This window comes from Scyliorhinus torazame, chromosome 2, assembly GCF_047496885.1.
Source record: "Scyliorhinus torazame isolate Kashiwa2021f chromosome 2, sScyTor2.1, whole genome shotgun sequence".
Taxonomy (NCBI): domain Eukaryota; kingdom Metazoa; phylum Chordata; class Chondrichthyes; order Carcharhiniformes; family Scyliorhinidae; genus Scyliorhinus; species Scyliorhinus torazame.
In genome coordinates, this window is record NC_092708.1 from 97,860,948 (window position 1) to 97,875,314 (window position 14,367).

Sequence of the window (14,367 nt, forward strand, 5' to 3'; positions counted from 1 at the left end):
CTCCGAGTTCAGTGCACCAGGACCTCCACGGGGTCCTGACACACATCTTGGGTCATACAAGGATTCTCCACTTCACCTACAGCCCGGGGATTTCCCGATGGCGTGGGGCTGCCCACATTGGGAAACCCCATTAGCTGGCCTACTAGATGGAGAATCTCAGGGCTGCACCGCACCAGACATCTGGAGCGGGATTCTCCGACCCCCCGCCGGGTCGGAGAATCGCCGGGGGCTGGCGTGAATCCCGCCCCCGCCAGTTGTCGAATTCTCCGGCACCGGATATTCGGCAGGGGTGGGAATCGCGCCGCGCCGGTTGGCAGGCCTCCTCACGGCGATTCTCTGGCCCGGATGGGCCGAAGTCCCGCTGCTGGAATGCCTGTCCCGCCGGCGTGGATTAAACCACCTCTCTTACCGGCGAGACAAGGCGGTGCGGGCGGGCTCCGGGGTCCTGGGGGGGTGCGCGGGGTGATCTGGCCCTGGGGGATGCCCCCAGGGTGGCCTGGCCCGCGATCAGGGCCCACAGATCCGCGGGCGGGGTCTGTGCCATGGGGGCACTCTTTTCCTTCCGCCTTCATCGCGGTCTCCACCATGGCGGAGGCGGAAGAGACCCCCTCCACTGCGCATGCGCGGGGATGCCGTGAGTGGCCGCTGATGCTCCCGTGCATGCGCCGCCCGGCATAGTCTTTCCGCACCAGCTGGCGGGGCACCAAAGGCCTTTCCCGCCAGCTGGCAGGGCGGAAATCAGTCCGGCGCGGGCCGAGGCCCTCAAGGTTAGGGCTCGGCCGCTCAAGATGCGGAGGATTCCGCACATTTCGGGCGGTGCGATGCTGGACTGATTCGCGCCGTTTTTGGTGCCGGTCGGCGGACATTGCGCGGATTGCGAAGAATTCCGCCCCTGGTGCGGCGAGTCAGAGAATTCCGCCCCTGGTATCCAACAATTCAGAGACTGGAAGATCAGGGCCAATTTTCTTCCTGTATTCATCCATTCAGTGCCCTACAATACCATTGAATGAAGGCATTGTGGTATCAAGTATGATTCTCCGCCGGCAGGATGCTCCGTTTTGCCTGCTGCCCGGGGGTTTCCTGACGATGTGGGGCTGCCCCACAATGGGAAACCCCCATTGACCGGCCGGCGTAACGGAGAATCCCGCCGACGGGGTGAAACAGAAATGTGGCGGGGCGGAGAATCCAGCCTCCTGTTTTTTTATTTATTTGGAAATGTGATGTGATTTCTCTTTTTCTCACTCTTGAAAGAAACATTGTAATTATTTTGACAGTGCATATATTTGTCTTGATATCCTTTTGACTCTTGTTTACCAAATATTTTGTGAAGTTGCTAAACTACATTTTTTTTCCTCTAGGTAACAAGATATTTATTCTGCAGAGTGAGCATCTCAACACGTGCATAAATGTGGAAAACCAAGAGTTTGTCCTTGACGATTGCAATTGGGCGTCAAGTAGCATGCTGTGGAAATGGGTATCAAAGCATCGGCTTTTCCATATAGGCAGCAGCATGTGCCTTGGTCTTAATATTAGTGCTCACCAGCAGCCGTTAAAGCTATTCAACTGTGATTCAACAACAGGAATGTTGTGGTGGCATTGCAGTGGTAAGGTGTTAACGAGTGCCTCACAGTACAAATTGGCTGTCGGAAAAGGACGACATATTGTAGCGGAAAGGACTGTATATGACAGATGGAAAAGATATATGACCCAGGATGAAGGCCCGTGTGAGTACCCCTATGAAGGTAAGAAGTGCTGAAATAATTTGGAACATGCTGCTATAGTTGCACTGAATAAGCTCCAACTTCCATTTTGAATTCAACTTCTCCCTAAATAATTAGAAAATGTTGGTTTCTCAGCAAGGAAAATTCTACCACTACCTTTCACTGTTGGGACCGCAGAAAGATTGTTGCAGCACAGAAGGAGGCCAATCAGCCCATTGTTACTGTGGCAACTCTCCATAGGAGCATTTTACCTAGTCGTCCCCCCCCCCCCCCCCCCCCCCCCCCCATGTCACAAGTAGACTTACATTAACACTGCAATGAAGTTACTGTGAAAATCCCCAAGTCGCCACACTACGACGCCTGTTCGGGTACACTGAAGGAGAATTCAGAATATCCAATTCACCTAGCAGCACATCTTTCAGGACTTCCGGGAGGAAATCGGAGCACCCGAAAGAAACTCATGCAGGCACAGGGAGAACATGCAGACTCCGCACAGACAGTGAACCAAGCTGGGAAACATCCCTGGCGCTGTGAAGCAACAGTGCCAACCACTGTGCTACCGTGCACCGATAATAATCCAATTTCCTCTTGAATGCCTTGTTTGAACCTACCTCCACCACACAGTCAGGCAGTGCATTCCAGATCCTCATCATTCACTGTGAGCAAATGTTTTTCCTCATGTCCCCATTGTTTCTTTTGCCAATTAGGTTAAATCTAGGCCCCCTATTTTTTTGATCCTTTGACGAATGGAAGCATTTTTCCTATCTACTCTGTTCAGACCCCTCATGATTTTGAATCAAATTTCCTGTCAACCTGCTCCAAGGAAATTAGTCCCACCTTCTCCAGTCTGTTAATGCAACTGAATTTCCCCATTCCTGGGACCTTTCTCAATTTTTAAAAAATTGGTTTCATGGCTTCTGTGGTTTTATACATGAGGGAGCCAAGGCCAAGTACAGGATTCAGGGTGAAAAATAACAAATAATTGACCATGGCAGAGAAGGCGTGATTGGGGAGGAAGAGCCAGCAAATGAGAGCGAGGCAAGGAAAGAAAGAGGGGGGAGGAGAGTGTTGTTTTGCAAAGAGCAGAAGAAAGGTACATCAAACTAAAGCTCCGGAATATTTCCCTAAACGTCTCCACCTCGGGGCAGCATGCTGGCGCAGTGGGTTAGCCCTGCTGCCTCATGGCGCCGAGGTCCCAGGTTCGATCCTGTCTCTCGGGCACTGTCCATGTGGAGTTTGCATATTCTCCCCGTGTTTGCGTGAGTTTCGCCCCCACAACCCAAAGATGTGCAAGTTAGGTGGATTGGCCACACTAAATTGCCCCTTAATTGGAAAAAATGAATTAGGTACTCTAAATTTTTTTTTTAACTTCTCCACCTCTGGGCTTTCAAATCACTCTTTAAAACATAACTCGTCAACCAAGCTTTTGGTCATCAGCCTTAATATCTCCTTATGTGATTTGGTGTCACATTTTGATCGACAACGCACCTGGGAATTGTCTTAGGATGCTTTACTACATTAAAGGTACTATATAAAGGTAAATTCTTATTGTTCATTGGCAGGTCCTGGTTCAGGAAGGACACATCGGCACGTCGATGGGTAGTGGGTGGCAGGGAGGGCGTGTGAGAGGAGCATTTCTGCTACAGTGCAATTATACTACAAATCATTTGTTTGAAGAGGGAATATATTAAATATATTACAAGTGCAAAAAAACTTAGAAAAACCAAGGCCTGAAGTTTGCACTCATTGTGCTCGCGTGGTTGGTGGGCCCAGAAGTGGACGTGGTGTCCGCTTCAGCACACGAGCAAAGGAACAACTTGATTTCACACACGCTGCCGGCAAGGGCATGGCGGGCGCCAGGTCCGATGGTGACCCGAAGGGGTGTTTAAAATGTACCTTTACCAAGATGGCGCCGGAGCGAGACGACTCTCTGCGAGCTCTCCCAAACAGATCCACTTTTTACTCAACTTATACTCGTTCTAATCTTTTATTTTCTTTTATTCCCTTTTCTTCTCACGTACTTAATGATCTGTTGAGCTGCTCGCAGAAAAATACTTTTCACTGTACCTCGGTACACGTGACAATAAACAAATCCAATCCAATCCAATCCAAAATGTGCCCAGGCAGCTCCCTGAAGGCTTCCTGGAGTTATGGAGGAGGAAAACATAGCTGTGAAGGAGAAATTTCAAAATCTTGCAGGAACAATGGCTTCAGCATCTGTGGGCTCAGGAGGACATTTCCATTATGAGAGATAAATGAAGCACCATTATATGTTCTGTTCCATGTTTGCAAGTCAGCTAAAGGTATAAATAAGCATTGTGTTGCAATGCCCTGAGTATCCTTCATGTTTTTCATAGGTGCAGGCCTCATCAGTACCTTCTGATCAATGGCAGGAGCAGCAAACTATATCTCAGCGATTATGAGGTGACACTGGGACCATGGCATTGCCTTCTCAGAAATGTGTATGAAGGAGGCGGTGCCCTTACACTGAGATGGAAGCCAAGCTTTGGCAGCCTAGCTGAAGGGGTGTTGAATTAATGCCTCCCTGAAAGTTCATCAAGGCTGCCTCTTTCTCACCCTCTGCCTGCCTAGTCTCCTCATCAGATCCATCTGTAGAGTCGTCCTCTGAGACATGTGGAGCTGCTTTGCTTATCCTTGAGTGGGTCCCCTGCCCTTGCCAGTACCAGATTGTGCCGTGCATAGCATAACATGACAAAGCGGCACATGCTCTGGAGGGTATTTCAGGGAATTCCCCCTGCCCCCGGAGCAGAATGGACCATGGAACCTCATCTTCCGCAGCACATCCAGAGGCATGACTCTGATTGAACCTCTCTTCTCCCTCTGACCTAGGGTGCCGGAGTGTTTATGAGACACCTTTTTAATGGACACCTTTTCTCACCCAGCAACCAGCCATCAGATGAGCTTGAGCCATGCTGAGTCTGGGTCCTGTGGTTGCATGCTATCTGGATATGGAGAGAGAATGTTTTCAATTCACAAAGCATATAGCTGACCTGCTGGCAACTTGATGACCAGGTGGGTGCAGTCTATGGCACCCTGGATGTAAAGAAACTCTGCAATAGCTGCAAAGCCTCTGGCTCGTTCTTACTGGCTGGCTTGATCCATCTGGTAATTGATGAATGTCAGTTATGAACTTGACACCAGTCTTGACAGCTAAGGACAGCTGATTGGGGCACTCCACACAGAGCCCCCCCCCCCCCCCCCCCCCCACTGACCCCTAGAAAGGTCCATATGCATAAAAATTGAGAGCAACTGTGACCTTTAGCCACTGACATCGGGTGCCCCCCCCCCCCCCCCCCCATACAGTTGGAGGTGATTCAATCATGAGGCATAATGATGTTCCCCTAGAGAGGTGGAGCCTCATGCAGCACTGGACCTCGGACATACTGAGGTAGTTCGCTCGCTGCCTAACACTCTGGCAGCAGGATAGTGGCATCTTCTGTAGACCCTTCATCCTTGCTTTCCTTGTTCGCCCTGCACCTGCTATTCTTGTGCCTCTCCTCCCAAAGGTCTCTCCTGTGATGCTTTCTGCGGACAAATTACCTCCTTTCCCTTCTGCTGTTCTCTTCCACCTCCGAGGAGGACACTTAGCAGAGTACATAATCTCCTCCTGCTGAATTGCAGATGGCACTACCCCTTGCACTGATGGCTGCAATGGAAAGAAATACTCCCAACAGAATTACCAGACTAAAAATGTCTTCAGGACAAGGTTAGCAACGCAAATACCTCAAGAAATCAGAAGAATAGGTCTGAAATCTCGGCAGTAACGCTACAGCAAACTCTAACTTGAATTCCTCACACAGCCAATGTTCCTGCATCTTTTACCGCACCCTGGATGAGAAAAGTGAAAAAACAAGATGGCCGCCTGCCTGTGTTGGCCATGCATCTACCTAAAAATCACACAGGCAACATAAAATTCCAGACAATTGGACATGTAACCCCCCAAACTGGCTGCTTCAATGTCAGCAGGTGTACAGCTGACCTCCCACCTGCCTACCAAAATATTGCAAGAGTGTGTGATACATTGGGACACGTGCCCACCATCTTGTCGTAGATTTCATGCGCTTCCAGGTTGCGCATGCACCTGCTGGTCAATGTAAAATTCTGGCCAAAGAAGTATTCTATCTTAATAAAACCTCTTGTTGTAGAGCCATCTTGTGTTCAGAGTCTGGAAACGCTTGGTGAATTCAAGGTTTAATTTTTAAAAGTTGGTTGCTAATAAATGGCATTTATACGGTTCTACAGCCACATCACAATTCAATATATTGGCATAATGGGTATGTTGTACAAAGGATCAATAGCTATGATGCTGATATATGGAATGTGTCATTGGTGATGTCAGATCACATGTAACTGGAACCTGAGGGAAGAAGGTGTTGTGTTCTGTGATCTTGGCTTGCAATGGTTCTACAGAACTGTTGGTGACATAGCCAGAATGATGACTTATTAATGTACACATGGTAAGGGAACGATCAGACTACTATACAGACCAAGTTATCATAGAGTTACATTCGACTCTCCTGCAACTATCTTTATGTGCGACTGGCTTTGTGTACGCCTAACAACCTTCTGCTAGTAGTCGGATGTCACCTGAGTGATCTCTCATGCCACCTGCTGGTGGGAGATCACATTGCTGACTACATGTAATATTATCTACAGGCATATCACCACAGAAGGCTCTAATGGAGTCCTGTAAAAGTCAGTTTCTGTAAGTAGTCAATAAAAGCTCACTACGGGTGGCACATGGCACAGTGGTTAGCACTGCTGCCTATGGCGCTGAGGACCCGGGTTCGAATCCTGGCCCTGGGTCACTGTCCGTGTGGAGTTTGCACATTCACTCTGTGTCTGCGTGGGTTTTGCCCTCAACCTAAAGATGTGCATTGGCCACGCTAAATTGCCCCTTGGAAAAAAATAATTGGGTACTCTAAATTTATTTTTAAAAATAAAATAAAAGCTCACTACTTTGCAGCAGTTTGGTTTCCAGACCTCTTCTGTCAAAGGCACGTACCGTCCGGTTATGACGATAATATATGTTTGGCAGTAGTCTTCGAACCATTTACTAAGGATCGCAGTCAGTGCTGAAAATGGTGGGAAAATGAAGGCAGTCAGCCCAGCAGAGCACACTCGAGAAATGCCCAGGACAGCAATTGGAGCAACTGGTCACTACCAGAGTCCCACAACAGGCGACAAGAAATGCACAGTTCAGGAGAAAGTATTACCTCTGCCCAGGCCCCTCAACCTCATGGGGGGCCTCAACCAATCTGTGCACTGGAGAAACTGATGTCATTGATTCAGATGATACCGGACTGCCTTTTTTGCTCAGCAACTAGACAAGGATAAGATCAGTGCTCTCTATGTAGTCAGCAACTGTGTCAACAACATTTTACGACTATAGGGTTGATGAGGAAACTGCTCAATATGAATAAATCATCAAAGCCTTTGATTCCAATGCTAGAGGAGACCACACAAAATTCAATTAGTGCAGCCAGGAACCTGGGGAGAATGATGATTATTTTATAAATGACCTGTATCACTCAGCAAATAACTGAGTATGTGACATTGAGAGTACAGTTGGACAGACATGCTGAAGTTGCAGCAGGGTAGGTGGTTTATCTGGGGTGATGGGAAGCCTTCCTAGGGGCTGTCCCCAACCCAGCCCAATACGTGAGCCCTAGGACAATCAATGAGCCTGCCAGAACACAGTCAATAGGACATGGGTGCAGTTAGCGCCATTGTTCCATGGCCATGCTGTGGTGGGAAAGCATCTTGTTTGTTCAAAGCTTGCCCAGCTTTAATGCAGTGTGCTGCTCTTGCCACAAGAGGGGGCTTTTTAAAATATATGAAGCGGCAAGCAACTTCCATTTCCAGGTCAGATTCAAGCAGTGTCCAGGAAATAGAAGATTTAGAAGACGCAGAGGAACACAAAGCAAACTTTCTTGGAAAAATTACAATCTTTAAGGACACATTTTAGACTGAAGACATCATGAGGCACATCAACTCCATGCTCCCAGAATGCCTTGATCCACTGCAGTTGTATACTGCCGCAACCGATTCACAGCAGACGCCATCTCCCTGGATCTACACTCATCCCTGGAGCATCTCGACAACAAGGACTCCTACATCAGACTCCTATTTATTGACTACAGCTCCGCCTTCAACACCATAATCCCAGCCAAGCTCATATCAAAGCTCCAAAATCTGGGACTTGGCTCCTCACTCTGCAACTGGATCCTTGACTTTCTGACCCATAGATCACAATCAGTAAGGATAAACAACAACTCCTCCACGATAGCCCTCTATATCGGGGCCCCCACAAGGCTGCGCTCTTAGCCCCCTACTATACTTCCAATACACACACGACTGTGTGGCAAAATTTGGTTTCAACTCCATCTACACGTTTGCTGACAACACGACCGCAGTGGGTCAGATCTCGAACAAGGACGAGGGAGATAGAGAACCTAGTGACATGGTTCAAATCCCTCGGTGTGCCAAAGGATGCAAAAAGGTCGAGAAGGGCAAGAAGGAGCAGCCACATAAGCTGTCAATTGTGACTTAAAAGGGTGTTTAATTACTGTGGCAGGGTCAGAAATCTGATTGGATGATTCAAACATTTTGTTGCAGGAATGATTGTTAATAAGGGCAGGGTTTATTTTGAGGAAAGGCACGTTGACGGTAGATTTGAAAGGTAGTGCGAAAGTATATTTTAAAAATTCATTCATAAGGTATGGGCATTGCTGGCAAGGACAGCATTTATTACCCATCCTTAATTGCCCTTTAAACGGTGGTGGTGAGCTGCCACTTTGAACTATTGCAGTCTATATACTACTTCCACAATGCCTTTTTGATAGGGTGTACCAGAATTTTGACTTGGTGATGAGGAAGAAATGATTACGTATTTACAAGTTAGGATAGTTTGTGACTTGGAGGGGAACTTGCAAATGGCAGTAGAACGTCTAAGCGGTGGGCGACACAGGTTTGGGAGATCCTGTCAAAGCAACCTCAGCAAGTTGCTGCAGTGAATCTTATAGAAGACATAAACTGCAATTATGGTGCGCCAGTGGTCAGTACTGATGGGAGGCTGCAGTGTCGGACGTGTCTTCTGTCAATGTGGTAATATCAGGTATTGCGGTACCTGAGAGGTGGATGACCATTGGCTAGACCCAGGAGTCTACCATTGTCTGATGTACATAGCTCTGCCCTGAGAGGCGGGGTATAAGAACCGGTGCCGTCCCAGCAGCCTTCACTTTCTGTATCGAAGCTGCTGGGAATAGTTCTAGCAGATTAAAGCCTATTAGTTATGACTCACCTTGTCTCGAGAGTAATTGATTGCGCATCAGAGGGGAACTTGCAAATGGCAGTAGAACATCTAAGCGGTGGGCGACACAGGTTTGGGAGATCCTGTCAAAGCAACCTCAACAAGTTGCTGCAGTGAATCTTATAGAAGACATAAACTGCAATTATGGTGCGCCAGTGGTCAGTACTGATGGGAAGCTGCAGTGTCGGACGTGTCTTCTGTCAGAGGAGATGTTAAACCAAGGCCCTTTCTGTCCTTCAGGTAGATGTAAAGGAGCAGCAGAATTGGTCCTGGTCAATATTTATTATTCGATCAGCATCACAAACAGATTGTCTGGTAATTATCACATTGCTGTTTGTGGGAGCTTGCTGTGTGCAGATTGGCTGCTGCTTTTTTTTTCATGCATAGGATGTAGGCATCGGTGGCAAGGCCAGCATTTACTGTCCCTCCCTTGCGATCGTAATATTGAGATGCCTCCTCCTTCAACGCACATTAACAAATTCCTCCATCCAGACTGGCAGGTAATTGAGGACATTGAAGTTGGGGGCAAGTAATTCTGTGCCTGCACTGCTAAATTTATTTTCTTTTTGAGCTATGTATGTAGTGTTTTTTACCAATTCTTTGGGCAGTTCCTCAGTTTTGTGTGCGGGTTAACTTTGTTCTTGTGGGGGGATGGTGGGTGGTATTTTCTTCTTTGTGTTTGTTGGGGATTGTGATGTTTTGCCTATGTATGTTCGACTGGTGAGAGGGAGAACAATAGGGGGTAGGATGCTTGGCACCATGAGTGGGGGCTACCAGGCTAGCTGGGCAGGCTAGCTCACCGGAGTGGGGGGCGAGCAGGTGACTAGTTTGATGTGGGGGGTTGGGATTGTTTTGCTAGTGGTGGGGGGGGGGGGGGAAGGGGGTGGGGGGGGGGATTGTTCTGCTGACGGGAGGGACTGGCGTTGGGAGGCAATCGGAGGTCGAAGACGGTGGGCGCCTGAGGGTGGGCCTGAGGAGGCGGGGGACGCGAGCTGGAGGCTGGCCTAAGAAGGGTGATGGTTGATCGGCTGGGGGAGAGGAGGGGGGTCCGGGGTGCCCCCCAGACCATAGCTGATCACATGGAATGTGAGAGGGCTAAATGTGATGGTCAAGAGGGCTTGCATGTTCATGCATTTCATGAGGTTGAAGGCGGACTTGGCAATGCTACAAGAGACACACCTGAGGGTAGTGGATCAGAATAGACTGAGGAAACGGTGGGTCAGGCAGGTATTTCATTTGAGGCTAGACTATAAAACTAGGGGGGCTGCGATCCTGGTCAATAAGCGGGTGTCATGGGCAGCACGGTGGCGCAGTGGGTTAACCTTGCAGCCTCACGGCGCCGAGGTCCCAGGTTCGATCCCGGCTCTGGGTGCACATTCTCCCCATGTTTGCGTGGGTTTCACCCCCACAACCCAAAAATGTGCAGGCTGTGTGGATTGGCCACACAAAATTGCCCTTTAATTGGAAAAAGAATTAATTGGGTGTGGTGATATGCATCACTGTAAGTACACAAGGGGTTAATGTAAATACACTTAGACTAGATAAACACCAGAGGGAGCACCAGAGACATCATGACACACAGACATTCAACCAATAGATCAGTAAGACATGACACGACCAATGGGCAGTCACGACACACACAAGAGGTGACACTACCACAGGGGGGCATTACACCAAACCATATATAAGGACACAGCACACCTGATCTTCCTCTTTCCAGTGGAGACACTTAGTGAGTACAGACAGGGTTGATTTGAAACACATCACACCCACCACGTGGATTGTGGCAGACTGGTTAATTAGTCTGAGTAGCTATATTAGGATTAACAGGAGAGTCAAATCCAAGTAGTAGAATCGTTGACAGTTTAATAAATGTGTTAAAGCTATCTCCAAGTCTGAACCTTCTTGTGTCAGAGTGCACATCAAGGAAGCAGCTTATGCTACGTCAACAGCACAACAAAACATGGTACAAGGAGTGACTGGTAAATCTATATAGTTTCAACACCGCTAACAGTGACAACCAGCAAAAGCCCCCAGGCAAGATGTTCGAGATTCCGGTTCCACAGCGGCTCAGGTGCCACGGCAATCTCAGTGCAAACTGGCGTGCATTCTGGCAAAGGTTTGAGATATTCCTGATAGCAGCCGACCTACAAGACGTGGCCGATGCTGAAAAGAAAGAGCTTCTGCTCACCATCGCGGGTGCAAGAGCAGAAGAAATCTTCAAAACATTCAAGTTCTCCAAAGGGCAAGACAAGAGTGAATTCCAGACCGTCCTGGACAAGTTCGAACGATACTACGAGGAAAAGACAAAGAAACCAACAGAAAACGGTAAAAGAGGCGCCAATACTAACCACGAGGCGGGGTGGGCGAGCAGCGAACGACCATTTTGATTGGCGGCCATCTTGGAAAAGGTGCCACACTTGGGCAGTTGAGAGAAATGCGCAAAGTAAAGGAACAGCGACCTGCGCATGCGCAATCGGTTCCTATGCTCTATGTCACAAGCGTTGTGACGTCAGAGGCCCCGGACCATGCCCACTTAAAGGGGAAATGTCCCAAAACAAGAAAAAAAATGTTAAGCCTCAAAACAAGATTCTTTCACCTGGAACGACAGCACAATGCCTGAACTTCGACCAGTAGCTCAAAGTAACCTCCGCAGAACCCTGCAACAAGCAGTTAGCACCGCCCAAAGAGATGATACAGTCCTTGAAGACTACAACTCAGATGATGATTTCATCATTGGAAATGGCGACCCCAGTACCAAATCCCAAACCGCAAAGAGATGTGTTCTACAGTGAAGAATCCAACACAAACACGGATGTGTTCTTTGGATTTGAGGATCCTCAGCCCAGCATTTATGACATCCCGACTCGTGAGTGCAGGATTATGCTGCGGCCTGACACCAAGAGACAGAGAGCGGTACAAGCCCACAGTGAGCGGCCTGCTGCCACACACAGAGTGGTCCACGCACCATGCAGGGTCTCAGCCTCCACACAGGAAGCGATGAAAGACTCCACAGCGAGACAACTGCATGTCTCCACACAGAAAGTGACTCCAGTGACACAAGCCTCCACAGCGAGATCATGGACAGCCTCCACGATAGAAGCAACGCAAGACTCCAGAGCGCAGTCCTTGCATGAACAAGCAGTGATGACAGTCTCCACAGCAAGACCAATGCACAATTCCACACAAGGAACGCTGCAAGACTCCACAGAAGGAGTGACGCAAGCCTCCATAGCGAGCTTGTGGACGGACTCCACGAAGGAAGAAACGCAAGACTCCAGAGCGCAGTCCTTGCATGAACAAGACCATGAGGGTCTAGCAACCTCCTCTGAGCAACCAGCAGCAGATGATGCAGGTCTACCACGCTCAAGTGAACAACAGAAAGACTATGACAGTCTGCCACGCTCAAGTGAACAGCAAGCAGACTATGACAGTCTACCACACTCACGTGCAAAGCAAGAAGACACTGAGGCTCTACTCACTGTATGTGCGACAAGTGACGACGGCATCCCACTTCCCATACCAGATGTGCAACGTGACAGACCTCAGCTAGAATGTACAGAGGCACTCGACAATCACAGTGAGACTACTGGTTATTCCGGTGACACCACGTTACTTCAAACCTCTATCGCTCGAGCCTCTCCACTAGCAAATGCATTCCTGAATGTTTTGACTCCGGACGGGGAGCATCAAGAAACCTCAGCTGACTCAAGTGAACCTGCAATGACTCTGGACGGGGAGCGTCAAGAAGCTAAAACTGACTCAGGAGAAACAGACCAGACTCCAGACGGGGAGCATCGACAAGCCAAAGCTGATTCAAGTTAGCCGGACATGACTCCAGACGGGGAGCGCCGTGAACTCAGTGACGGCATGCTCAAGGAAACAGCAGATGTCACAAAGCACGCTGACACGAGTAACTGTGTGAAGGACTCGTATTATCCACAGAGTGTGGTCCTTGAGCGCAGCAAACATGACAACAAAACCAACCAACAAAAACTACATCAAAAACAATAACAATAACCAGATGCGTACCAAAGGCAACAACATCGACAACACCTATGGAACTACGACTGATACAACTTGGTACAACTCTGCAAATGCGGGACACTGTTACTGCTCAGCTCAGTACAATGACATACTGTGGCAGGACGATGCATCTTGCCAATTCACGTTTGCTGCACGACCAACAGGCAACCTGGCTTTCAGGGCAGATGCCATCAAGAATTACCACCACAAGAATCGAAAGAAAGAAAGAGTCCACCTCAGACAACAAAGTGATTTGACCACTTCTTGGTTCCGTAAGCACAGGGACACTGATGGCGTTTACAATGCAATGCCACCATCAACTCACCAACCAAACAAGAAAGCCACTCGACCATATTAATTGCTGAACTTTGGACTCGTACATATGATTTGGACTTATTGTGTAATCATCACTCATCATGATTTGTACATTTCATCACTCATACACCTATTTTGTTCAATTTTCTTTAACACTGTACAGAAAATATGTAACATGAAAAAGGGGGGATGTGGTGATATGCATCACTAAGTACACAAGGGGTTAATGTAAATACACTTAGACTAGATAAACTCCAGAGGAAGCACCAGAGACATCATGACACACAGACGTTCAACCAATAGGTCAGTAAGATTGGACATGACCAATGGGCAATCAAGACACACACACAGGTGACACTACCACAGGGGGGGGCATTACACCAACCCATATATAAGGACACAGCACACCTGATCTTCCTCTTTCCAGTGGAGACACTTAGTGAGTACAGACAGGGTTGATTTGAAACACATCACACCCACCACGTGGATTGTAGCAGACTGGTTCGTCAGTCTGAGTAACGATAGCAGGATTAACAGTAGCGTCAAATCCAAGTAGGAGAATCGTTAACAGTAATAAATGTGTCAAAGCTATCTCCAAGTCTGAACCTTCCTTTGTCAGAGTGCTATCTTTGGTTGTTTCTAAATATGGCGGTCAATATGGTCGCCTTCCTTAATTCTAATTACGTCTGCTTTAGAGTCGCCAGGTATCATTCGATACCGCCACAAGGTTCAAACACGAATACTGATCAAAGAGTCGATACACCAGTTAGTTAGTTAAAAGTCAATACTATTTATTTACATACACAGTAATAACTACTCATGCACGAAATACTATAGACTAAACTATCACTACTGCTAAAGCCTATACTTAGCTTCGGGCACCCACTCAGTCAGAGGAACAATGGCTGTTGTTCGGTTCTGAGGCTGCTGGGGTCGAAGTGGTAGAGGGAAACAGCTAAGGTTGTCTGTCTG

General features: G+C 48.2%; 1 protein-coding gene across 1 annotated transcript in view; it reads left to right on the forward strand.

Annotated features, from left to right (window-relative positions):
* Nucleotides 1-14,367, forward strand: part of pla2r1 (phospholipase A2 receptor 1) — a 211,650-nt gene that overhangs the window by 23,758 nt on the left and 173,525 nt on the right. Inside the window, exon 2 of the mRNA XM_072474555.1 lies at nt 1,359-1,742. Within this exon, the coding sequence (XP_072330656.1) occupies nt 1,359-1,742 (384 nt within the window). The remainder of the gene's footprint in view (nt 1-1,358; nt 1,743-14,367) is intronic.